Genomic DNA, 27,595 nt, shown 5'->3' with positions numbered 1-27,595 from the left:
CCAGGTAGTTGCTGCTCAGTAACTTATGATCCCATGAATCATAATACCAGCCATGTTCAACTGTAGTTCTTTCCACAACTTTGTTGGTGCCATGCTACACCTGTAAGCAACAGTTTCTAAACACAAATCTAGCAGTGCTAGTGTGCTTTATAACATGCTTCATTCACAAAACCTGCAGAGTGATCAGGAAGCTTCTCCATCTGGGCACCTTCTGGACAGTGTAAATGAAATTCACCAATCAACTTAAAAGGCATGCTAGTCCCACTAGAACTGTTAAAAATAACAGACTCCTTCCTAAACTGTTTGTCATGCCTGCGCATACTCTGCTGAAATGAATTCACATTTTCAGAAGCTGAAACTCCTGAGTTATGAAGAGGAATGGCCGTGTTCAATAGTACCACATTAGGGTGGCAAGGAATGAGATGAGATGAGAATTAAGCATTTTTTAAAGCTAACAAAAATTGTATCTCATTATGTTGTTTGCCAGTGTAGAACTAGGTAAAACAGCTCTGATTGGTCTCAAAATGTAAAAAAAAATCATCCGGGGTTCACTATCATTTGCATGTGCAGTCCTGCCAACCCCCGGGGTGTTCAAAATTTATGGGTCAGACTCCGAAACATTGAGGCCAGTTTTAAAATCAGATTTTTTTTAATCCAATGAATTGAGTTCTTTTTATTTGCCCCCTCGTTACTGAGCCTTTAGGATGTATTGATTTAACATTTTCTGGCTTTCCTCCACAACCATATGGGCTAGAAGCTTACTTTTTTAAAATGAAAGCTGAGATTCTCAAGCAATCATTTGAAAACCAGGGCTTTAAGGAAAACACCAAATTATCATAAGACTCATGATAAAATCATGAGATTTGGCAACACTGCAGCTGCAAATGACAGTTACATGCCTAAACACCCTTTGCATTTTAGTCTATTTATCTGTATAAAAGATGGTGCCTGCAAAATAGGTCCAGCAGGTTGAAGTCACTTTTAAAAATTGACTCTTAATATATTTTAAGTTAACCATTGGTCACTTCTTAAAATTTGTCAGCACTCATACTTTAATACATTCAAATAATCACAGAAATCCCAAGTGAATAACTACTATGGAAGAATCTTTCTACAAGTATTCAGTACAATGGGTGGAAAACTCCAGATTTTTTAGGATCAGAACCACCACACAGAGCACAATAGCCAAGGCAGTTCATCAGCATCCAAACCATATGTCTGAGCCAGAGACAATTCCAACCGTTGGAGAACATGCTAGGAAAACATTGCTGCTACAGGAAAATTACAGTCTGGCATTTGGGCTTGTGATTTATATTGGAAGAGTAGGGGGAAGGGTTATAAAATATACTGCCTCAGTAACTCAGAGCAGTGGTTCTTCAAAACTTGCTTTTGATTAATCATGTACATTTTTTTTCCTTGGCATCATAAGACATTCTGCACTTGATTAAAAAAAAAAACCCCAAACCACACATTTCTAAGCAGCAAAACCAATACCAAAAAACACTCAAGAGAGACAAAAATGTTAATACATTATTTGAAATGAATTATCTGTATATTTAAATGTTATTTCTAAGCAAACACATTGATCCAAGTTTGATCAAGCCTAATGCTGCTATGCACATTTCCTATTTTTATCCAAAGCTCTGAGGAGAACATTTTATATTAAGAGCTAAAATATTCTTAAAAGTTAATATATTAATGTTAAGAAATCACTGACCCTGTGTAGGGGAGGGGAAATTAGAACTGAAATAATCCTCATCCATCTCTGATACAAGGGATGCCTGACTAATGTCTGGATTTCCCCTCATTTAGATCCCCCCCTGAATATTTGATTAAGTGGGAACACTTTAATTAATGCTATATTTTCAATATTGAACTACTGAGGGCCATAATGAACTCTTCAAAAATCCACTAGAAGTATTCCTCCGTGGTCAATTGGGCAGAAGAAGACCACACTCTAACCATCTCTTACATGACACATTCAGTGACTGCTACTTTTTGATAAATGATATGCTCAGTCATGTAGGACATGGAATTCCTTCTGAATGAGTTACTGAAAGGAAAGCAACATTCTTGGGAACTTTCTTAAAGTGATTGAAGTGGATTCAAAAAGACCACCTCATGCGTATCAGCATTTCAAGCGGTAAGTGTCTGTCCTTAAAGGAGGCTCCAAAACAGTAACTTTTGTATGTAGCTTCTCTTTTTGAGATACACCACATAACAGTGAAGAATATGTGATGCTCAGTGATGAGAAGGGCATTTCCTACAGAGGGTTTTCACCTCAGTGATTAACAACTGATGAATGATGGTGTAATGTAATGAGATAAACTGTAAAACAGAAGGTTAAAATATTTGTGGGATTGTGGTAAACACACAAGAGCTGTTGGGGAGGCTTGACAGAACTGGCAGAAGTTCCAGGGCCTAGGAAATTGACTGGAGGGTCCCCACTGCCAAGAGGGATGTCAGACAAAAGTGTACATCCAGATGTACATCCAGAGTGCATACCTACCTGGCCAAAAGCCAGGGACAATGCCTAAACTCTGTAAAGCCCCAACAAGCTAAGGATATGAGATTCAGCCAGTGCTTTAATTTGTGCCAGGGCTTGCCACGGGTGAGCCCTGGCACCTCTAGGCTTGGCAGTTTATAATCCTGGCACGCTTTGGCTTGCCACATCAGTTAGGAAAGTAAAAAAAAAAAAAAAAATGGATGAGCCCCAGCACCTCTTTCATTACAAATTAAGCACCAGATGCAGCAGTTGGATCTCCACAGCAGTCTGACAGGTGTCTGACCTGGAGGAGCTCAACCAGATCTGGGACAGATGGTTCCTAGTGTAATGGTGAAAGACAGATGAGAAGAAAACTGAATATAAGAGGATACTTCAAATATTTTGCAATATGACAGTGCATAATCTGGGCACTGTGCAAAAACTGTACAGTGTGCAGCTCAGTTAATTCAATTCAGAACAGTAACAAATATTAGTATTAAACACTGAGGAGTGAAACAGTGTGTATTCTGGTGATGAAGAATATGCTGGGGAAGTAGAATCAGGAAGTACAGCTTTTTTGGTGCATCCCACCATCATCTTTGAATCACAGAAGATGGACACAGAAAAACCCTATTTTATCATCATCTTCATCCCTCCCTCCCAGCACTCAAACCACTAGTGCTTGCATTATGTTCCTCATATTGCACAGGTCCACTTTCATAAGTGGTATCAGCATGAGCAACACTACCCATATCAATGTCAATTTGCTGGAGATTCTTCTCATATGTGGATATAAATCAGGAGTATCCCAAATGACATCAATAAGATTACACAGTCTAAAACTGGTGACACAGAGAGATGAATCAGGCCCATTGTTTTAAAGGGCGTTTTGATTTCTTGACTGATTTTCTTCTGAGTCTAAGGTTAAGTTTTTGGAAATTAAGTTTTTGTTCAGATCTCAAGGAAAAGCACATTTCCACCTCCTTACCTATGTTCTCTTTTACCTGTGCAATGGAGTCCAATTTGATTTTTTTATTTGAATCAGAATCAGGAGAAACTGACAAATTCTCAGACTGGAAGAAATACAGATTTCAGGATGAAGTAGTTGGAGATTCAGATACTGGTTTTCATGTGCTTTCACTAGCAGATTGCTGAAGAGTATATGCCATTTTTTTAAAGCTGAAGTTGGGAAACACGCTGAGCAGCTGCTCTAAGAGCTTGAGAACCTTTAACCATCTCCCATGTTTGCTGAAGAGACTCAATACAAGAAACGTTCACCATCTTATAGGACTATGCTTTGAAAAGGTGCAACATGTGCTTCCCTTTACACACAATCTGATCTGCCGGCCGTAGAAGAGGGTGAATGGATCTCTAGACTTGCCTTTGTCTTCCCCATTTCTGTTCAGGGCTGCTCATGGCCTTAAGTATAGTTCTAGTAGCTGGGATCACCAAGGCAGAGGGACACCCACTCCCTGATGCTAGCAGCTGGAAAGGGCAGTGATGTAGGAGCCACTACAGTATCTCCATTACACCGGAATCCTCTAGGGGCCAGATCTGCTACCGGTCAAGTTTGCTTTGTGTCAGGGACCTGGAGCAAAGCATATTTACCCAACCTCAGATTTGGGATCTCAACATTTATTTCTATCATGCGGATAAACAATATGTTATAAGTGCAGACACAAGAGACCATAACATAACATGTCTGTTAAGGACACATAAGAGCACAGGTGTGAAAAAGTCATAAATCTCTCATTTTTAAAAATAATGTATTGGTTAACCGTTTCCTGGAATATTTGCGACACCATGGGAAAAAAAAAAAAGACTCAAACAGAATCTGTAACATAAAGAAGAATTGGAAACTGGGAGAGAAAAAGCACAGTCCAATCCCAGACAGTAGTGATTCTGCAGAGAGTAATACACAGGAGACTAAAACAGACACACTTTCTACTACAGTTTCTAAAGGATGAAAGAGTGCAAGAAATATTTTCTCCAGTTATTTTATATATATAAAAAAGACTCTACCTAAAAGTGAAAAAGATGAAAAGTACCTAACTCTGGGAGAAAGGAGAGGGACAGCAGAGATGGCATCACTCTACATAGCAGCTTATCACTAGATCAGGAATGAACAGTACTAAAAAATAGGCTCATGGAATTAACATCTATGGCATAAAGAAAAGGAGTACTTGTGGCACCTTAGAGACTAACCAATTTATTTGAGCATAAGCTTTTGTGAGCTACAGCTCACTTATAAATTGGTTAGTCTCTAAGGTGCCACAAGTACTCCTTTTCTTTTTGTGAATACAGACTAACACGGCTGTTACTCTGAAACCTGTCATCTATGGCATGAAGCCCTTTTCTGGGCAGACTGCAGCTAGTTTGAACAGATACATGGAAATGTCTGACTCATTTGCTCATGTTTACTTTTTCACTCCAAAAAAGCATTTTTTTAATTTTATTGAGTTGTCTTTAGCTTAGCCCATTTTGCCTATATTAAGTAGAGTCCTGTCCTTCAAACAATATGACTTCATTTTCAAGTTCCTTCTGTCCTCTCTAGTGAGCATCACTGTACAATAAAGATCTGAGTTTGAAATCCCATGAATAATAGAGTGAAAAACATTAAGAAATACACAAACACACACACACCCATTGCTATGTGTTTATATTAGAGAAGGCAAGGTCAAAGAAATGCTCTTTGCACTTGGAGTGCAAGATGGTGAGGTTGTGATAGTCCTTAGATCCTGTGAGAGGTCATTCCAGTGTCTTGGGCTGGCCCCCCAAGTCTCATTAAAAGTCAGTGGGACTTGGCTCTTTAGTGCTTACGTGACTTTTGAAAATGGGGCTCTGAATGGGAGTCTTGGGCTCAGCACCACTTAGAAGCTTTTAAAAATTCTAGCCATCATCTCATAGACCCACTGGCAGCTTTTTTGGTTCCACACATCTCAAGAGAGTGATTTCATAAGCAAGGGAATAACCTAAAGTTATTCCAACAGTCTCCTCCCATCCCCCAGTTTCTCTTTAGTCAATTTGGATAAGTGGGTAATTCATATCAGCAGCCTAGCTCCGTATCTGAATCCTCTGAACAAGACAGGATGAAAAGGCAGTTACCCATCACACTTTCATATAGACAGGTGATGAATAGCTCAGTTACACCCAAAGCGTCTAGAATATCACTGCTTGCTAGTATGTCTGGAGGCTCTTATTCAATTTTTAGTTAGGCAAAAATCCCATTGATCTCCATGAGAGTTGTGCCTGAGTAAGGACTTCAGGATCTGGTGTACAGCTTTTCTCTTTTCAAGAATATTTCTTAGTTACGGAAATGAGTGAATGTTTCTTTAAAGAAAACAATCAGTACTCTTGGCATGATTACAAAATGCTTTCCAACTAGAGATTTTGATTTCCTCTGTACAGTAGCTAGGAATCCCTCCATTGATCAGTGAAAAGAGTTATAGTGAGACATACGGTTTACTGGCTTACAGAATGTCAGGTCTTTCAGACTGTATAAAGATCTATAATGGCACTGAGAATCTTTTCTGCTTTATCACTGTGACAGAGGGGAATGTGGAGGCTGTAGTATATTACTGACCATTCACACCCTTTTTTACACAACTTGCTTTCTGCTATTAAAAAAAGCCATCAGCACAAAGACAACATTAAATTCTAGCAGGCTTTGGGTTAAATCGTGCCTTTAAATCACAGCCTATAATAGCTGGTGATGCAGAAAGGCAGCACCCTAGCATGAGTTCCAGAAGGAACTGTGCATCAGATATAGTGGTCCCACTGAAATCAGTGAGTTTGCCATTGATTTCAGCGGAGCCAGGATTTCACCCAGTGTTCCACTCTTCCCACTCAGTGGCTCTCACAACTATGCCATTACCCACTGCCTCTGGTGTGTCTTGGGCCCGCATCTGCACTAGCCTGAATAGTTCTTCTCAGAAGAGGGCAAGGTGTGCATCTGTGTCCAAACACAGCACAGGGGAACAAGTAGGATAGATGACTATTTTTTGGTGTCCTTCAGCTCCTATGCACCCACACTTGTTTACAAGCTGATCAATAGGACATGGCATAGATAGGCCAGTTATTGAAGCCATGATTTATATGGACACTTTGTGTCGACACAGAAACCAATAGAGGCCACCACGTACCTTAAAAATAAGGCATACTAGATAATTAGTGATACACAGTGAGAAACTAGAAAGATTACAACATACACTCAACACTTCTATTTAATTAGTGCTAAAGGAAAATTTCTGGCAGTGTAACAAAAATCTTTTTGTATTATAATTAGTTTTACTTCAATATATGCTACTGTGAAAAGAACATGTGTAGTTGCTGAGTTTTTTGTCTCCTACAGTAATTACAGATTACACATACTGATCACATTTAATCAAACCACAGGAGACTGACACATAGAAATTACACTGCAGGTGAGTTAACTCAGATGCATTAGGCTCCCAACATGGAATACAATCTACCTACATTATGTTTATCAATGTAAAATATCACCTGGATGTCTTCTTTTTGCCCAAAGCAGCGTCCTACAGACTTGTTCTCATATTAAGCTGTTCCACGTAATCTGCTAGTTTGGTGTTTTGTTCAGTTACTCAGCATCTGAGTAATACCATGTACTTCATATTGCATAACTCAGAGTGTGTTGTGAGATTTCACAGATTTCTCCTAAAAACTGTATTTTTGCAGTAACTTTGAACAGGTCAACCCATTAAATTCAGCCACAGCCAAGGAATAAAGTCGAGTACATTTCAACAGTTTCATACAAGAGGTGATTTTTTTAAATTATTATTGAATAATATCCTTGTGGATAAAGGCCTCGTGCTGAAACAGTTTTTCCCCTATAAAATTACACTTTAAAAATCTATTATTCCTTTACATCTTTTCTCATTGGTATTTAATTGTGGACTGATTCAAACGTCTAAAAGTGCAAGATATAAGTTACTGGTTAACTGCATAAATTCAAATATTCCAACATGCTGTTTCTAATCCAATTTTCCCTCAAGATCACACATGTAAATATACTAATTGCACAAACACTGTTATAGAAACAAACAGGCACTTTACCAGTTAGGAACAAGCAATATCTTATTCTTGAACACTATCAAGTGATAAGATATCCTTAATAAAAAAGTAACTAGACCCGCTACCCAGCTGGATAGACCTCCTTCTATATTGTTTTTCTTTCCTTTGTGATTTAAAGCCTTAGAAGTACTTTTCAGCACTGGTCTATTAAATAGGTATGGTCTTTAAATAATAATTTTGTAGTTACTAATTTAAATCTATTTAAAAATGTCAAAAGTTTCCAGGCTTCAATCACTTTTCAAATTATTGCACTGAAAATACTCATTAACTGGAACATAAGCGGTATCATTTTTTATCTGCCAGTTCACACTACTCCGCTCACTGTAAGCAGAGTAGTAGTTTCTAATGAACCATGAAGAGAATTCACTTTGAAAAACAGGGTTTGGAGCCCAATCCTGCTCTTATTGCCATAAATGTAAGGTGTCAATATGATCAGGATAAGGCCACTGAGTGTCTTTCTAAAAGATATTATAGAGACAAGGTGGATAAGGTAATATCTTTTATTGGAGCAACTTCTGTTGATGAGAGAGACAAGCTTTCAAGCTACACAGAAGAACTCTATGTGACTCGAAAGCTTGTCTCTCTCACCAAACAGAAGTTGGCCCAGTAAAACATATTACCTTACCCACTTTGTCTCTCTAATATCTTGGGACCGACACAGCTACAACTACACTGCATACAAGATATTAGACCTTGAGCTTTCTATTTGTGTGCGTGTATGCACCCCCCACCCATACTATAAACCATTCCTTTCCAAAATTTCCCATTAGCTTCTTTAGGTTATGCCCCAAGTGCACTATTGACATTTAAAAAAAAACCTCTCTCTCTTAATACTGTGTTTCACATTCATTCCATTCAGGGGGGAAAGGGGTCTTGAGTTGTGTCTGAGTAAATTAGTGACAGTACATGATGGCATGTGGAGGTATGAAAATATTATCACCATCAATTTGGGATTGATACATTACTCACTAGTGTCAAAACAACAAATTAGTTATGCATACCATGTCGAAGAAGTGGAAATGCATGTTTTATACCACATCACACCATCACAAGCATACAGAATGGGGCATGTTTTACAGAAAAAAGTATTTTACATACGTCAGAGTTTTAAACAGTGCTATTGGTACTATTTTTGGTATCCTTCCATCTGTAAAACCAGGATTCCTTAACAACATGAATTAAAAGTGAAGGCTTGTCTCAGGGAGAGGAAAATTATAATTTATGAACTTCAGAAACCTCTAAAATAGCCTAAGATAGCTGTTTCATACAGAAAAAGTTGTCTGATAACATCTGAAATATGAATTAAAGTTGTGTCCCACTGGAAAGATTAAAAAGATATATTTAGATAATCATCTTTTTGAACCAGGAATTGTCCTTTTAGAGTGTTTGGAAAGTACCTAGCACATAATAATGGGTGCTACCATAAAAAAAAATCCACAACTAAATATTAATACTAATAGAAAAGGGTGGTGATTGGGAATGTGAGGGGAGGAGAGAATTCCTAACTTTCACATAGAACAAAGCTCTCATTTCTGTGAGATACTGCACCTTTAACATACTACTGATAGAATACCAGTGGTCAGTTTTGGGGAAAAATTTACTTTTGAAAGAAGGAAACATTTCTCCAGCAATGTGGTGGTGGGATTTTTTGTTTTTCCTTTTTTCCCCATTGGTGCTATTAGAAGTTGCTCTTCAGTTTTGAATGTTAGAACTAGTCCTACTGTTGATGATGATTAGGCAGACTACAAGTGAGCTTGTCAAAAGATACATAAGTGAAATTTATCAGATGAATATCACCACTCCTTATATTCTATCGTTATGCTACACATAAACAGGTATATACATGTCTTAAGGATGCACTCTTACTGGATCCATGGTTATGATTACTTTATGAGATGCAGTTAATTTATGAATCTCTCTCTCTCTCTCTCTCTCTCTCTCTCTCTCTCCACCCATAAATGGATATTCATCTATAAACTGAAAGAGAAAAAGTATAATACTTGAGAGTTTGGAAGCTGTAGTATCATTAATATTTGCACAAGTTAGTGGTGAACTCAGTACTCCTGACAGGCAAAGAGAAAAACTACTTTAAAAGGAACATATACAATAGTCCCTAATGTGTGACACCAGTTGATAGTATACGTTACATGTAATCTACTGTATTCTGTTTAGACAGCTATTTCATTTTTAGATTTTTTTTCTTTTGCTTTCCAAATCCACTGAATACTCTGCTATGAAAGACTCAATATGATTAAGATACTACTCTCTAATAGCAAAAGAGAGGTTCTGTACTGTAATGTTAACAAGAAATTCCAAAACAAAGACTAGTTGACTGACTTACATGAAGTATGGTCATTATCATAGAACAATGAATGTTTGAGTTCAGGGGTATACCTAGAAGGAAAATAAAAACTCTTCTAGATATGAAAGACATTCGAAGCAGAAGTACATGCTTTCGGTCTTCACCTGTATACAGAGAAGAGATTTTATGTGAGAATTCTTTAATTTGTTGGCAGTATTTCCATTCATTCCCCAAATCATCCTTAATAGTTTTGGTCACAGTTGAGTTGAAATGTGTGTGAGATTTAATTATGTTTCATGCAACACTTCATTTTCAGAGAATTTCAAAGGAAGTGCTGTACCTATCAGAGTTTCATGACCAAGTTTCAGGCAAGCATCCAGGAGCTAATTTACCAACTGACTGATTTATGGCTGTGGAGCCAGCTTCAAATAAAATAAAAATGTTTGCTGGCCCCACGAACAAAACTTTACAAGAGTACTTGCCTTGATCCTTATTTTAAAACTTCTATATGATTTTTCATGGTTTCTGATTTATGGCTGTATAGGTCAATTCCCTTTCAAATGCTATTGGAGTTTTTTAATTCTTCAGGAAGAGGTAACTACTTTTTAAACCTTTAACTGAAGCATTATTGGTACAGAACTTAAAATGTATGAGTTCCCAGTGATAACCATTATCTTACTATGCTAAACCGTTTAGAGTGTCATCCTTCAGGAAAGGACATATACCCACAGAAATGTCATGTTTCAATTTCAAAATGATACGGTTTTTCAGTTTCAGATATGGTGTACTTTAAAATGTCCTTAAGCAGTGAAGGAATATCTCAGAACAATATGGATAGAAGAAAAACTTCAGAACATATCAGTGTGTGTCAAAAAGGGGTATTCACAATCTAGATCATGATCAAACTCAGAAAAAGTTGCTTATACAACAAGCAATTCAGATCTGTGAATGTACACTTTGTGGTGAAATCCAGATCTCCTTACTCAGGTGTTTTTTTTATTTATTTTAATGGAAGTTTGAGTAAGGATAAAGTAAAAACTGAAGTATGATCTTCAGTATATGGCATTAAAGGAACACCAGAAAAAAACCCGAACAGTAGATTTAGTAGAAGAATGAAAATGTCATCCCATTTTCTCTAAGAATAACTTTGGTTTATCATATTAAAAACAAAGAAAATTCAAACGAAGAATCTGATTGTGACAGCTGTTTATTCTGAGTTATTTGAATTCATTAATTCATATAGGAGAGTCAAGTTCTGAAAGGGATTTCAGCATGTGGTTAACTTCTAATGAAGAAAGTGAAGTATGTTAAAGGGAGAGTAGAACTACTGCTGCATAGTTTTGCAGTAATTGGGGGACGGGACACAACTCTCCCAGGACATTTGAAAACAAACAACTTACATTTTTTGTTAAATACATAATCCGCCACCTCAGATGTACACTGCGCCTTTAAAAACAATTATCCATGTGAAATAAGTGCCTTTTCAGGATTATGTTTTGTGTTCTTGTGAGAAATGAGGGAGCGGTACAACCTAGTGGAGATAAAAATCTCCCAAATTTTATTCCTGGCTCTGACACTGGTTTTCTCAATGAATTTAAGCAAGTTATTTCTCTTCTCCAAGCATCAGTTTAACCATCTGTAAAATGGGGAGTAAATTTATTTTCCTACTTAGAAAGGATGTTTTGACTACTAAGTAATATAGGCAAATCACTTTCAATAGGAAAAAAATAAGTATTAACATAGCCATTCATTTATCAACATAAACTTAGCTTGACTTCTCTCTGAGAAGTATTAGAGAAAATGCAATAAATGTGGTTCACACCTGATTTATTTGACCCTTCATAATTCTATACTGGGAAAAGCTTGATTCCCCCCCCCCCCCGCCTTGTTTCTTAAATTGTAAGAGTGACCTCTAGTGCTTTACTGTTTTGTTGTATTCTGGAAGTCCTATTTTACAATATGCCTTTCTGATCTGATTTAGTCTTGTGCATACTGCCAAATGCTATTAATGTGTGATTCAATTATGATTTTGTGAAAATGAATGTATTCATAAACCATACGATGCAGAATGATGGAGAATTAAAGCTTAGACTGGATTGCAGCAGAGTATTTTACCAAAGGAGCTTATTATTCATGTTTAGGGCTACTCTATGCACTTGAGTATCAAATGAGATATGATTACTGAATGAAAGCACAAGATCATTTTGGTGCTGCAATGTCATCAGGCTCATGGTAGCATGTTTAGTTTACAAGCTGTCCAAAGGAAAACTCTTCAGTACACATAGCACACAGCACTTCTAACTTCCTTCTCATGGCTTAGATGTTTGCACAGAGCTGTTCCCTGCTACAGTGCTGTAAAGTTATTCCTGAATGTTCTCCCAGTAGCACCAACATTCACATTCTTAAAATGCAGTCACTGTTTCAACCTACCCCATTCATACGCTGCACAGCCAGCCCCTTAACCAGATTAAAAACCAAAACAAAACAGGCTGCTCATTTTAAGCATCTGACATTTAGGCAACTATTCTGATAGATAAGAACGGCCCTACTGGGTCAGACCAAAGGTCCATCTAGCCCAGTATCCGATCTTCCAACAGTGGCCAGTGCCAGGTGTCCCAGAGAGAATGAACAGAACAGGTAATCATCAAGTCATCCATCCCCTGCTGTCACTCATTCCCAGGTTCTGGCAAACAGATGTATCAAAAATAAAAATCCTTATGGTCCACTGAGTACAAAGTACAACCAAAGGAACTCAGAACAATTACTGAACAGGTGAAATGCTTAGAAATTAGTGTCTGATAAATTCATTTAGGGTGAAAATGGTCAGACTTGATTCAACACTGAAACCAAAAGATCCCAGTGCTAAGTCACATTTACCTCAGATCTGCCTTCTAGAGGACAGGTTCTCTTACATATTGTGATCACTGTCTCTATATTGCAATACCACCCTATTGGCTAACTATGGTTTACTCATTTAAAAAAACAAAACAAACAAAACAAACCCACAACTTTTTGCTGCTACTGATGGTGCCCTCTTCCTTAGTCATATATGAACACTATTCTCTAAGCAGTCAGTGCACATCTTGTCCTCAACATTTTTCTTTGTTACATTTGCTTTACTCACGAACTGCACACTATTGTACATCAGATTTATTTGAGTGCCAGCTTGTTTCAGGAGATGCAGATACCAGCCTTCCAAATTATAAATTGCTAAAAGCCAAGCTGATGCAGCATACAGTAGAAGTCTTCCAGTAATTTCAATGTAAGACACAATTCCTTGTAAAATGCAGCACTTCTCAAGAGGAAACAAAAATTAAAATGGGGATGGAACATGCAATTCCTTGCTAAAATATTAATTTCAGATTATACTGGAACTTCTCAATAGAATTTTGTATATAGAATTGTATAAATAAATATATAGGATGGATTTTAGAACTTAAAAAATGACATTTCTCAGCCAAGGAAACATTTTCAGGCTAGCTATTTGTGGTCATGTTTTCAGAAGCATTAAGCATTTATTTCAAGAACAAGATTTATTCCAAAGCCAAATAAAATAGCCCAGAAGTTTTCAAAACAGTCTGGTCTGAGTTTTAAATCATTTGTAATACTTACATTTATTTCCTGCCACTATTGTTTTCCAATTATGAACAGATAACAGAAACAGCAGCTTGAAGAAGATTTCAGTGACAGAATCCATGTTCACATTTATTGAGGCACCCAAAAGAACTATAGTATTAGAAAACAGCTGCTCTGCACTTCAGTCCTATTCTTGCTTCCTCCTCTCTCTCTCCTTTCAGTGCTTCTCAGTAGTCAGACTCCTCAGTGATATGCACTCTGCAACTGCTCACACATGCATACACACCTCCAAATCTGCTTTTTTTCCTCCCCTAACAACAGCAATCCCTTAAGAGCAGCAGCAAGAATCTCTCCTCCAATTTCACAGAATCACTGAGGGCTAAACTGCAAGACTACCCTGTACAGCTTGCTTACAGAAGCTACACGTTCACATGTGTCCTGGACACCCCTTGTGGTGATAGGTAGGAAATGAGAGTCTCTATTGAAAGCCAGACAATATGATAGAATATATTGCACATGTGCACCGGGACAGAGTCTTTGCTGGGTTCTCACTGTGCCCCATTCTTTATAGTGATTTTTAAGTATGTGGAGCGTATGTATTTGTTACACATCCTGCTTTTCCTCTTCTTTCATACACCGTATCTAAAAAACTTTCAGTTGGTAAAGCATTTAGAAGTACCGCATTTTGGAGAGAATATATTATGTTTCTCAAGCATTTGTAGTAGGAACTCAAAGAGTAGAGGCAAAAGTGCATTTCACCTTTGCTTGTGAAGTAAATGTAGGAACTAATAACCTAGTATCCATCAGAAAATAATGCCTCAAAAATTACATTATGAGTACTACTTGAACTGACCATTAACCCATAAATGAAGGATCCTCAATAAGATGTATGTCACTTGATTAAGATTGTGTCAGTCTTTCCTGCATGCTATTGCTTATTTTGAAGGTTAAAATAAATACTTTGGGTGGTTATTTAGCACACAAGATATTAACTTGGGACTGCAGTGTTCTTTAAACTGTCCAAAGGTTTGTTACGGGAGTATAAAAGCTTTAGTTTAGATCAATTTTTCAGAAGGGTTTTGATCTGTACATTTTAATATATATCCCAATAATAGATACAAGCCTGCATCCATGAGAAATGCTATCAGTTTATTAGGGGCCCTCATTGCATCAGTGAGGCATTTTGTGCTACAGTGATCATTCACCCCAAAGAAGGGCAGGTAGAGCTATCACTACTATTTCCTCAGGGTTCCCATGACAGAGAGTAGATTTACACTGTAGCCTTCACCAGAGACTATTAAAACGATGTGTCAAGTCACCATGTTCCCAGCTTCTCTAAAGTATGCCCCTATTCTACCAAGTACCATCTTCTTTTGGGGATCTCCTAATATGACTCCCCCGATCTGGTGCGAAGGAGGTTATGACCATCTTGCGTGATCACATCTTCCCCCTGATTTTTTTTTTCTCATGGGGGCCTTCGTGCAAAGGTTTGTGGTAGGATAAACCAGCCTTAACTATTGGTGAATTCAGCCTATTTGGCCCAAATCCTGCTCTCTCTATTGCAAGCACAAAGCTTCAAAATGCAGCAGGACCGTGGATGCTCTCCTGTTATGCGTGGGCCAGGCTGTGGAGGAGGCTCAGCCCTTATAGAATCATAGACAATTAGGGTTGGAAGAGACTTCAGGAGGTCATCTAGTCCAATCCCTGCTTAAAGCAAGACCAACCCCAATTAAATCATCCCAGACAGGGCTTTGTCAAGGCAGGTCTTAAAAACCTCTAAGGATGGAGATTCCACTGTCTCCCTAGATAACCCATTCCAGGGCTTCTTAATATGCAACCTAGACCTCCCACACTGCAACTTGAGACCATTGCTCCTTGTTCTGTCATCTGCCACCACTGAGAATAGCGTACCTCCATCCTCTTTGGAACCCCCCTTCCAAGTAGTTGAAGGCTGCTATCAAATCCCCCCTCATTCTTCTCTTCTGTAGACTAAATAAGCCAATTCCCTCAGCCTCTCCTTGTATGTCACATGCCCCAGCCCCCTAATCATTCTCGATGCCCTCCGCTGAACTCTCTGCAATTTGTCCACATCCCTTCTGTCATGGGGGCCCCAAAACTGGACACAATACTCCAGATGTGGCCTCATCAGGGCTGAATAGAGGGGAATTCCCTCGATCTGCTGGCAATGCTCCTAACTAATGCATCCCAATATGCCGTTAGCCTTCTTGGCAGCAAGGGCACATTGACGACTCATATCCAGCTTCTTGTCCACTGTAATCCCCAGTTCCTTTTCTGCAGAACTGCCGCTTAGCCAGTCAGTCCCCAGCCTGTGCATCGGATTCTTCCATCCTAAGTACAGGACTCTGCACTTGTCCTTGTTGAACCTCATCAGATTTCTTTTGTCCCAATCCTCCAATTTCTCTAGGTCACTCTGGACCCTATCCCTACCCTCCAGTGTATCTACCTCTCCCCCTAGTTTAATGTCATCCGCGAACTTGCTGAGGATGCAATCCATCCCATCATCCAGATTATAAATGAAGATGTTGAACAAAACCAGCCCCAGGACTGACCCTTGGGGCATTCCACTTGATACTGGCTGCCAACAAGACAACAAGCCCTTGATCACTATGCATTGAGCCCAACGAGCTAGCCAGCTTTCTATCCACCTTATGGTCCATTCATTCAATCCATACTTTTTTAACTTGCTGGCAAGAATACCATGGTAGACTCTATCAAAAGCTTTGCTAAAGTCAAGATATATCACGTCGACCACTTTCCCCATATCCACAGAGCCAGTTATTTCATCATAGAAGACAATCAGGTTGGTCGGGCATGGCTTGCCCTTGCTGAATCCATGCTGACTGTTCCTGATCCCCTTCCTCTCCTTCAAGTGCTTCAAAATAGATTCCTAGAGGACCTGATTTTTCCAGGGATTGAGGTGAGGCTGACCGGTCTGTAGTTCCCTGGATTCTCTTTCTTCCCCCTTTTAAAGATGGGCACTATATTTGCCTTTTTCAAATTGTCCAGGACCTCCCCCGATCGCCACAAGTTTTCAAAGATAATGGCCAAGGGCTCTGCAATCACATCAGCCAGTTCCCTCAGCACACTCGGATGCATTAGATCTGGCCCCATGGATTTGTGTGCATGTCCAGCTTTTCTAGTCCATAACTTGTTCTTTCACCACTGAGGATTGCTCACCTCCTCCCCATACTGTGCTGCCCAATGCAGCAGTCTGGAAGCTGACCTTGTCTGTGAAGGCCGAGGCAAAAAAAGCACTGAGTATGTCAGCTTTTTTCCACTTCACCTGTCACTAGTTTGCCTCCCCATTCAGTAAAGGTCCCACACTTTCCCTGACCAACTTCTTGTTGCCAACATACCTGCAGAAACCCTTCTTGTTACACTTCACATCCCTTGCTAGCTGCAACTCAAATTGTGCTTTGGCCTTCCTGATTACACCCCTGCATGCTCGAACATGAGCATGGATTCACCAAGGGAAGGTCATGCCTGACTAATCTAATCACCTTTTATGATGAGATTACTGGTTCTGTTGATGAAGGGAAAGCAGTGGATGTATTGTTTCTTGACTTTAGCAAAGCTTTTGACATGGTCTCCCACAGTATTCTTGTCAGCAAGTTAAAGAAGTGCGGGCTGGATGAATGCACTATAAGGTAGGTAGAAAGTTGGCTAGATTGTCGGGCTCAACGGGTAGTGATCAATGGCTCCATGTCTAGTTGGCAGCCGATGTCAAGTGGAGTGCCCCAGGGGTCGGTCCTGGGGCCGGTTTTGTTCAATATCTTCATAAATGATCTGGAGGATGGTGTAGATTGCACTCTCAGCAAATTTGCGGATGATACTGAACTGGGAGGAGTGGTAGATACGCTGGAGGGGAGGGATAGGATACAGAAGGACCTATACAAATTGGAGGATTGGGCCAAAAGAAATCTGATGAGGTTCAATAAGGATAAGTGCAGGGTCCTGCACTTAGGACGGAAGAATCCAATGCACCGCTACAGACTAGGGGCCGAATGGCTAGGCAGCAGTTCTGCGGAAAAGGACCTAGGGGTGACAGTGGACGAGAAGCTGGATATGAGTCAGCAGTGTGCCCTTGTTGCCAAGAAGGCCAATGGCATTTTGGGATGTATAAGTAGGGGCATAGCGAGCAGATCGAGGGACGTGATCGTTCCCCTCTATTCGACATTGGTGAGGCCTCATCTGGAGTACTGTGTCCAGTTTTGGGCCCCACACTACAAGAAGGATGTGGATAAATTGGAGAGAGTCCAGCGAAGGGCAACAAAAATGATTAGGGGTCTGGAACACATGACTTATGAGGAGAGGCTGAGGGAGCTGGGATTGTTTAGTCGGCAGAAGAGAAAAATGAGGGGGGATTTGATAGCTGCTTTCAACTACCTGAAAGGGGGTTCCAAAGAGGATGGCTCTAGACTGTTCTCAATGGTAGCAGATGACAGAACGAGGAGTAATGGTCTCAAGTTGCAGTGGGGGAGGTTTAGATTGGATATTAGGAAAAACTTTTTCACTATGAGGGTGGTGAAACACTGGAATGCGTTACCTAGGGAGGTGGTAGAATCTCCTTCCTTAGAGGTTTTTAAGGTCAGGCTTGACAAAGCCCTGGCTGGGATGATTTAACTGGGAATTGGTCCTGCTTCGAGCAGGGGGTTGGACTAGATGACCTTCTGGGGTCCCTTCCAACCCTGATATTCTATGATTCTATAAGCAGGGGTGGCTCAGATCAGGGCATTAATTTAGCTAAACATATTGAGAGATATTTGGATAAGGGTTTGGTTTCATTCCATCTATAATGGTGAACCAGGGTCATTCAGATTAGGAACCTCTTTTATTCAAACCACAAAAGTTCAGATGGGGGGCACAAAGGAAGTTCAGATAAGAATCTGATTTGGGCCCTGTCTGGATCAAATTCTGCTTTTATTAATACAGTGTAAAGCTGGAGTAACTCCACTAAAGAGACAGAGATCAGAATGTGCCCCCCTAATTTTAACCTTCCCTTATATCTACTTACCTAGTTGTGTTGGCAAATGCCTTGTTTTAACCTGGCCACTAGACTGAGCTTCTTTGTCATTTAATTCTTCAAAATATTGACCTGCTGACAGACTGAACATCAGAAAAATATTCTTTCAGCTGCATCCCAGCAGCTACTTCTAAAGATCAGTATCCCATGAGAGAGTCCTGAACTCTTTAGTTAGAAGAAATTTCATATTTAGAAAATAGGGCAAACAACATATAAAATCTTGGCAAGGACTCCCTGTGGAGTAAAGTTCTTTAGAATTACCTCTACAGACCTTGGGGTTTTAGCACAGAAATAATAATAATTCTGATAAAGTAGTAGAATGGTCTATAACATTTGTGATAAATATTTGTTTTGTAAAATACCATATAGTGGCCAAAAGATTTCATCTGTGGCTGAACTACTGTGGCGGTAAGGATTAATCTAATCTGATCCACTCCTTTCTTAAAACTGCAGAAATGCCTTTTTTGTTTTTAACAACAGATCATCATCCAGGGATATATTTTATACAGTGATTCAGAGATGTGTGCGTAAAGGACATATCTGGCATTTCAGGTTAACTATCATGATCTTCCCTCAGATACTGTATGATTCATTGTGATGAGGTTGGCAGCTAAAAACCACAGAAAATAATAAAATGTGTCTCACCTTGAATACTGCAACCTTCCCTCTGCCTTCCCCTCATGGCACCCCACGCTCTCCAACCTATTTAAAATGCTGCTGCTTAAACAATCTTCTTCTGTTGCTCTGACTGTATCACTCCTGTATTTGAATCCCCAGCAGTGGCTTACTTTTCTCCCCCACATAAAATTCATGCTTCTCATTAAGTTCTCAGCTGTACCTTGAGGGCCCTGCACCCACTTTGCTCCAGTTAATCCATCTCCCACTCCCATCCAGCTGTTTATGCTCTTCACAAGCCTTTCTGCTCATTTGTAGTCCTCTCACTCCCATCATTCTGGCCTTTTCCATGCTATTCCTTATTCCTCAAATTCCTTCTCTCTTGTATGTCAAACAACCTTCTCTTCATTCAAATTCCTCCTCCAAACATACTTCTGTAATGCAACAATGATTTTCCCCAGGGTACTATATATGTTTAAATGGCATGCTTTTTATATTATACACACAGAGAGATACATAATTTAGAGCAACTATAAGTTCTTTGGGATAGGGACGACATCTTCCTTTATTTTTGTACAGTGTTAAAATCACAGTGAATCATCATCAGCATAGTATGGACTACAGATAGTCTGGGATGGCTTGATTTTATCAAAACTTCAGTCATCCACTTTTGGTATTACCATCCGCCACTTTCCAAGTGTCTCCTGCTCTCTTTTGACAGACTCAAATTGAAATGAAAATATTATTCCCCTGTAAAATAATTCTTGCCCTGTTTTTTTAGCTATGAGAAGAATAAAATTTTAAATCATGTAAATCCTACTCCCGGCAATGCTCAGACATGCATAGATAGCAGTGTTAGAGGCATCAGAAAGATGGCAAAGCTCTGTTAATGATATAAGTGTAAGAAACAGAAGGAAAGATACAGGAACACACAGTTTAGCTGCTTCTTCCTTCCAGTTCTCTTCAGTCAGAAATAAAACTTTACATAAGAGATTCAAATTACTTTTAATTTCCCCCATACCACAGGCGTTCACTACACATTATTTTACTAAAACAAATATTACAACTTAATATTTACAGTATTTATCGCCTGAAGAATAAGAATTACAAACAAGGAAAGTATTCAGTAGTCCATGCCTATGCACTAAAAAAAGTGTTACTTTAATCCTCTATAATAACTTTCCTAGCTCCCAGGAGAATTCCTCTTGTAGCTCCCTCAAACCACAGGACATGCTGTGAGAATTGGCCAGCTACCTCCTTGTCTTATGTCTCTTGCTTTTAACTGATCCAACACAAATGCATGATTATTACATCTCCAACAAATCAACATTTCCTGTACCCAGATACAACATTAAGGTTCTATTCTGCTTTGCTAAACTACAAGAGAGTAAAAAGAAAGAGACATGTTTAAATGCTTCAGTTCTCATTTAGTCAAAGGAAAATGGATCCTATTCCTTGTGCTGTGACCCTGGGTGTAAACCTCTATCTATGGCCACCTGCTACAGTTGTGGTATTATAGGTTCCTCTTGACACTAATATACTGTAACATGATGCATGTAGAGCAAACTCAACTGTTTATTGCAAACATAGCTGTCACAAGAGCATAATCACCCTCTCAACACTGCTAGAAACCATGCAAACCCCTGCCCTACACCTTGTCAGATTACATATAGGAGCATGCAAGAAAACAATCCCAACATGTAGAACAGTTTGTCACTTCACAAGCTAAAATAAAATCCATTCTCACATAAAGCAATTGAATATATTGATGTAACTGTAGAAGTTTGTAATAAATATAGTATACAGTAAAAAGTACTTGTCAAAAATGAACACTCTTACCATTAATTTGCCCAGCAGGGGCAGTGTTGTTCACTTTGTCTGTTGATTGTAAAATAACAGACTGCAAGTTTCTCTTCACAGTGTATCAGCTGAAAAAGAAGAAAAACGTTCTGTCTATGAATAGCAAGCTTTGCTGTTATTTTCATGATAAATTATTATTTCATTAAAGGATAAAATTCTAATCCTATCTCATCTGCAATTAAAGCCCCAAGCGCAGCAGAACCAGTTCAGGTTACCTGCAGCAGGATCAAAACTGCAGCAAGCATGAATCAGAGTCCACTGCACAGCACAGAGCACCATTATGTGTGGACTAGTTGTTGACCAGCAGGGCAGCAAGTTTAATTGCCAGGAGCAGGTGCATTAATGTAATGGCACAGCCAGAGGATCTACAGCTGCTCTTGAATTATTGGGCATTCTTCCCCTTCAGGAGGTGTTTAAACCACCACAGGGATAATTGCAGCCAGCTTTTCTGCCATTCCTCAGACTTGAGGTGTTGAAAGGTCTTACTCTTTTCAGCTGTTGTTGATCTCCTTATGTGCATAGTACAGTCATTTAGGGTATGCACTGCAAAGAGGAGAAGAGAGTTTGGGCCCTAACTAATACATGAAATCACTATCTCTACTGAATGGAGTCACCGTAAGTGCTGTGGTACCCCAGTCCCCTCTGATGTCTGATTGCACTCTGGATGTAACACACAGGCGGAAATAAGCACAGTAGACACTCAATGTTCTAGCCCTCAGTGGGCTCCCATAAATGCATTTTGAGTAACAGATGATCATTTTACTAGGGATGCCTGAACTAAAAGATACAAATACCTAAGCACGATTATTTTAATGTACACAAATACTTCCTAACCGGGGAAGTCCTGTACAGGAATGTAGAGGTAACAGTCTCATTTTAAGTGCTCTGAACTATCCTCCTGCCTACATGTTGCTTCCTTACGTGCTCCTGTAGCAGTTAGTGCTGGTACCAGCAATAGTGAGAGAATCTGCTCAGTGTCTGGTCTTTCCTCCACAGCCAATCCCTGGCCTGCTACTTCCAGCCTGCCTCTTCCTACTTCCAGACAGCAGCTGGCCCTCTTCTGAGCTTAGCCTCTTTTAGATCTTAGGATCCTATTTCCTTTTTCATGTACGAGGTTATGGAGCCCTTGACCATTTGAATATTGAACTGGTTAACATTATCCCATCCCTCCAGAGTAGAGGGGTGGTCCCCAGTAATGAGTCAGTAGTTATAAAAGTAACTATATGTTGACGGGCAAATATTCCATTCTTTTTGGTTGTCGTGAAGGTAGCGTCACACTGATGCCCCCCTGCTTAAAGAAAACCTACTCAGGCCGGGCTACTAATGAGACTTCTTCATCCAGAAGCCTAGAAGAGCCAGGAGGAGATACTGACCAATAGAGAGCCAGCAGGCCAGTTAAGAAGGACAATGCTGAGTAATGCTGGGAGCTCATGAGTACTAATGCAAAACTCCAGGGCCAGGTCATGTCCCTGGCTTAAAGTGCTGCAACCAAGAGGTCATCCTTTGTGTTTGGTTATTAATTTAAAGATGCACACAGTCAATTCTTGAGTTTGTTCATCATTTACCATTTAAGATTGATGTCGAGCTCCTGGCATGGACCATTATTCTTCAGCCCGCCTGCCACATCCTGTCTGTGTAAATTCAGTTCTTGAGCTCATTTTTTTACCTCTCATCTCTTTATTTTAAGAGGCTTATTCCATGCTTGGGGGAGGGAGAGGAGGGGGAGCACATAAGTAATTTTCTATCAATATACAAGAAAGCACTTTGGATATAAAACTATTATTATTTAGCTCTTATATAAGGTTTTTCATCCAAACTCTCAGAGCATTTTAGAAATAAGAGCAAGTATTATCCCCATTTTACAGATAGGGAAATGGAGGTACAGAGGTGCACTTATTTGGCAAGGACACCCATCACATTAGTGACACAATCAGGAACAGAACACATCTGAGTCCTAACCCAGTGTCCTATCTGCTGGACCACGATGCCTCCCTGACCATGGGCACTGACCAGTTAAATTTTGTTCATTATTCAATTATTTACTATTTAGTACAAATATCTATACAACTCTAATCAATACAGCCCAATAATGTTTTGAAGCTATGTCAGAGGACAACCTATTATAACTCAGTTCATCAAGTAACAAGTTAAGGGAGAGAGAGAGAGAGAGTAATTGCTTCATTGTCAGCATTATCAATGCATCCGATGAAGTGAGCTGTAGCTCACGAAAGCTTATGCTCAAATAAATTTGTTAGTCTCTAAGGTGCCACAAGTACTCCTTTTCTTTTAGCATTATCAAAAGTCACCAAATGCAGAATCAGTATGCACCAGCATCACCAAGTTTGACAACTGCAAGTAGCATTTAAGTAAAGACACATCCTAGTCAGTGAGTTGCATGCTCAGAAAACTGCCGAGGTACAGAAAGAACAGAAACGAAGTGTAATTTATTTGTACCGTCAACATAGTGGTGCGTGTACTTATCTTGTGTTATGGTTCCCCTGAAACAACATGAAGGATTTTTGATTAGCCCAGGAGGGATGACAATGTACAGTGCCCAGAAAGGAGCGGGAGGAGGGAAGAGCACATGCTTGGCAAAGTAAGAGCAGACCCCTCTCCCTGGGGTCCTCCCCCTTCTATTTAAATTCAGCCTCTCTCCTTAGTTGTAGTACAGGAGCTAAGTTTTTCAGGATGCTGCAGGTCTGGCTGATCACTTATTTCAGGATCAGGAAGGGAGTTTTGCCCATTCAGCCAAACTGGCCGAGGTTTGGTAGGTTTTTCACCTTTCTCACAGCATCATGAAGGCACAGTTGGGTTGAATGGAATAGGACTTTATTAGGAAAAGTAAAACGGTTTAGCTTGTCACAACTTTCAGCCAGTGTCCAGTGAGAAAAAAGGGTAAAAAGGCAGCTCCGAGAGGTAAATGAGACCCTGACCTAGGATTTCAGTGGTAAACCTTGTGCCCATAAGAGAAGGCACAAAATCCTCAAGTCTATGAGTCTGGAGGTCCTCAGCCCCTAAAGTCTTCATGGACTGAGGTCCCCCCTTAGTACCCTCAACCCCCCAACATGAAAGGAGGACAAGAGGATTCAGAAGTGAGCTGAGTCCTGGGGATAGGGCAAGAGGCTCTACCTTGAGACTTTCCCTGTATTGGACCTGATTAAATTCCTCTTATGTGAGAGCAGGGAAAAGCATATAGCCTCCTTCCACAGTGTTAAATTGATAAAGTTGTGGGCTGCCACTTAAACCCATCCCATGTCTGTCATCATTCCCTTGCATGTCCTAATCAAAGCCTCCGATCACGTCCACGGTGAACAACATCGTAACAGAAGCCTGAGGAGACTCAGACTGAGGCAAACAGCACTCATTCAATTAATACAAAATGTACTATTTTTCAGCTGAAAATCTGACTCCGAAATGCTTACTAAACCATGCACTGATCCTCCAGTGTAAGGAGAAATTGAGCTACTGCCTTACATAAAAACTACAGCTCAAGTTGAGAGATGAGGCGTGAGTTTGAAGCCCAAAGAAGGGGAAATCACTTATTTGAAAATCTTGATCTTTTGAAAGAAGCATCTGAGTAAGTAAAATATGGATTTTTCTACATTTCTGAGGTACAGATTTTGTTGAATGAGAGCCTCGGTTTCTCTAGATAATAAAAGTGTAATTGAAAAAAACTCTTTTGGCTTGAACAATCATATCCAGCAGCCACCTCAAAATGTTGAATTTACAGGGCCATCTGTACATTCCAAGCCTGCCATTTTATCTTCTTTCAAGATGCTCAACCTCTTTTAGCCACTCTTAACCCCCAGTATAGAGAAGTGATTTTGCAATGCATCATGGAAATTGATATGAATAAAAACTAGATTCAGTCACCTAGTGAGCAGATCCCAAATTTCTTGCTAATACTCTATCACTGGTTTCAGAGTAGCAGCCGTGTTAGTCTGTATTCACAAAAAGAAAAGGAGGACTTGTGGCACCTTAGAGACTAACCAATTTATTTGAGGAGCATAAGCTTTCAGGAGCTACAGCTCACTTCATCGGATGCATGCATTGACATCTATCATCAGGAAACTATAGTGCAAGTATGAAACCTGATTTTATTTCTTTTCATGGAAAGCAAAAGCCCTTCCTTTTAAGAGATGTTAGCAAAGTATGAATGGATTGCCCACATAGGATTTTGGTTAGACCATTTGAAAGGACTGGCAAGACTACAATAGTTTAATTCTATGCAATTGTTTCATGTTCAGGGTCTGACACTTTAGTGGAAAACAGACAAGTGCTCTGTTATTACAAGACAGTCAGTATACGTTACATAAGTTTGATTTCCACAGTGTTAAGGTGGAAAGGCCAGGCCTTTCTTTAATTTGATTGAAATTGTTCTTTTTGGAGCAGAATTTTTAACTGTGTTGGGATACAAATCTGGTGTGTTGTTGAAGCATGTGCAAGAATGAAGGAAGAAGACAGCAAAGCAATTTGTGCAGTCACAAATATAATACTCAGCTCTTTCAAAAATCCAACTATGTATGCCCTGTCAGTACTGAGTTTATACAGCAAATAGCCCAGGTTTCATTCATCCCCACAGCTTTTTTACAGAGCAAGGTCAATCTTTACTTACTGTAGGTTAACTCTTGTTGAAGATCCCCTTCAATGTGTTAGACACAAACTTATTTCCCTAAAGGCACTGATTTTTGTTCCATCTCTTTTTCTTGAGCAACTTTTCTTTGGGAGGATAATATCAGGAAAATCCTATTACTTTTTTTGTTTATAATTCCCTCATTCTTCTGATGCATTGCCACGAGCACACACTAATATGGTGACTAGCTCAAACTAAAAAGCAGCAGACATACAGAGTCTATATGTCACACATGATAAACGTTACTCTTAATAGCTATAGCTTCTGGGGTTTTTTTTGTGGGGGGGTATTAATTTCATTTGTGGGGAATCCGCAAGTTTATTATTTTATGTAGATGTCCAAAAATGTTTTTCCCAAGGATTTCCCTTTGTGTATTTATTCCTTACTGACTAATGTATATTATACATTACAATGTATGCTTACTCTAAATACTTACTGTAATGAGTATTCTCTTTGTAATGTTCCCTAGTTCATTTTAACACAGTCGTGTTTCAAACAGCACTACATTAAAGCATGCTAAGGAATCTTTAGTGCCCACCAGCAGGTTCTACCTGGACCAATTAATGTGCAACATATTAATGTACTTTAGAAACCACATCCTTCTGCTCTTTGTAGAGAAACCATTATATATAAGTAAGGATTTCTGGAGTTTAGTGGATAAATACTGATTTCTTTTCTTCTTTTTATTATATCTAGGGTGGGGTTTTTTGGAGTTTATCAGTTAAAACCAGAAATAGAAAGCCCTATAATATCTCAAAGCCATAGACCAGAACTAGTGGTTGCATGTTACAATGATTCCTTGAAGGAATGCAGTAGAATTTCTTTGCATAAATCTGTGAGGCAGTCTCCCTTTTTCTCTATTGCCCAGCAGAACTACACGGAGAAGACAAATTTGGAATATTGGCAATGGCAGCATGATTAAGAACCACACGAGCAGACTGAGCTGAGGCATTTCTCCCAGTCAATACCATGAAACAAACAGATTTTTGTGGAGGCTGTCTAATTCTGAATGTAAAATGACCAGTTGATAACACTTGTACTATTCTTTTTCATGAAAAACAAAAGGAGGAATCCTTGTTGGTTGCTGCAATTATTCTGGATGTAATTGGCCAAACAGTTTTCAGACACACTTATTTAGGCTGCCCTTTGTATTCAATACTTTATAATGCACTCTCTCTTTTCAGCATAGTAGATTCATAGGAATTTGATCTCCCTCACAAGATGCAGCATCTCACATGCCTCAGGGGATAGCAGGTAACAAGATATTAGTGAACTAGGGGTACTTAGCTTTCTGTAGCTACTGTTCTCTTCTCCTGCCACCACTGTTGTTGAAAGATTTTTTTTTTTAAAGATCACTGTCCTTTTGATTTCATGCACAGCCCAGATGTGATTTTTTTCCATCTGTCCTGTAGCAGCCATCTCAGAACTCAATATTCCAGCCATCGAATGAGGCAAAGCAGAATAAAGTTGTTTGAATATACCACAAATATGGCAGGGAAGAAGGTGAGAAGAAGCTACTCAGCTTTCTCATCTGAATCCCTAAGTAGGTGGCAGCCCCTGCATACAAATACCTCATGTTATGGGCCCTCTGTGATTTGCATAAAGTAGCATTAACTTCTGCTTAAAAAATTCTACACTTCTAGGAGCAGGAGGTGAAGTGGAACTGAGGAGACAAGATCAGCATGTCCACTAACCTTACCATGCTGTTAAGGTGAGGGATGTCTCCCAGGAGCACAATGGAGGCAAGGAATTCATACTCGGAACCAGGATTCACTTCAGATCCAAACACGTAACAGAATTAAAAGGAAGACCACATTCTTTACACCCCTTCCACTCATCGGTCCCCAGGTGAATTTTTGTATTATTCTTTTCCACTTCTACAGTTCTGTAGATGATGATGATTTTGCACTAACTCTAACCTTGAAAGATCAGTGCATGTGCTTGCTGATTTCAGCAGTAATACTGGTGCATAGAGAAGTAAGCAAGTAA

General features: G+C 39.5%; 1 protein-coding gene across 3 annotated transcripts in view; it reads right to left on the bottom strand.

The window, feature by feature from the left end:
• CNTNAP4 (contactin associated protein family member 4) overlaps window positions 1–13,909 on the bottom strand; it is a 311,799-nt gene extending 297,890 nt beyond the window's left edge. For 2 of the 3 annotated variants that reach the window (XM_048850192.2, XM_075128637.1), the window contains exon 1: window positions 13,491–13,908. In XM_048850192.2, coding sequence (XP_048706149.2) covers window positions 13,491–13,575 — 85 coding nt within the window. In that variant the 5' untranslated portion in view covers window positions 13,576–13,908. Of the gene's footprint in view, window positions 1–13,490 lie in introns of all 3 variants that reach the window. The other variant, XM_075128638.1, reaches the window with a different exon arrangement.
• Between the last annotated feature and the right edge of the window lie 13,686 nt (window positions 13,910–27,595).

This window comes from Caretta caretta, chromosome 5 (assembly GCF_965140235.1).
Source record: "Caretta caretta isolate rCarCar2 chromosome 5, rCarCar1.hap1, whole genome shotgun sequence".
Taxonomy (NCBI): domain Eukaryota; kingdom Metazoa; phylum Chordata; order Testudines; family Cheloniidae; genus Caretta; species Caretta caretta.
This window is presented reverse-complemented; position numbering and strand designations above follow the sequence as displayed.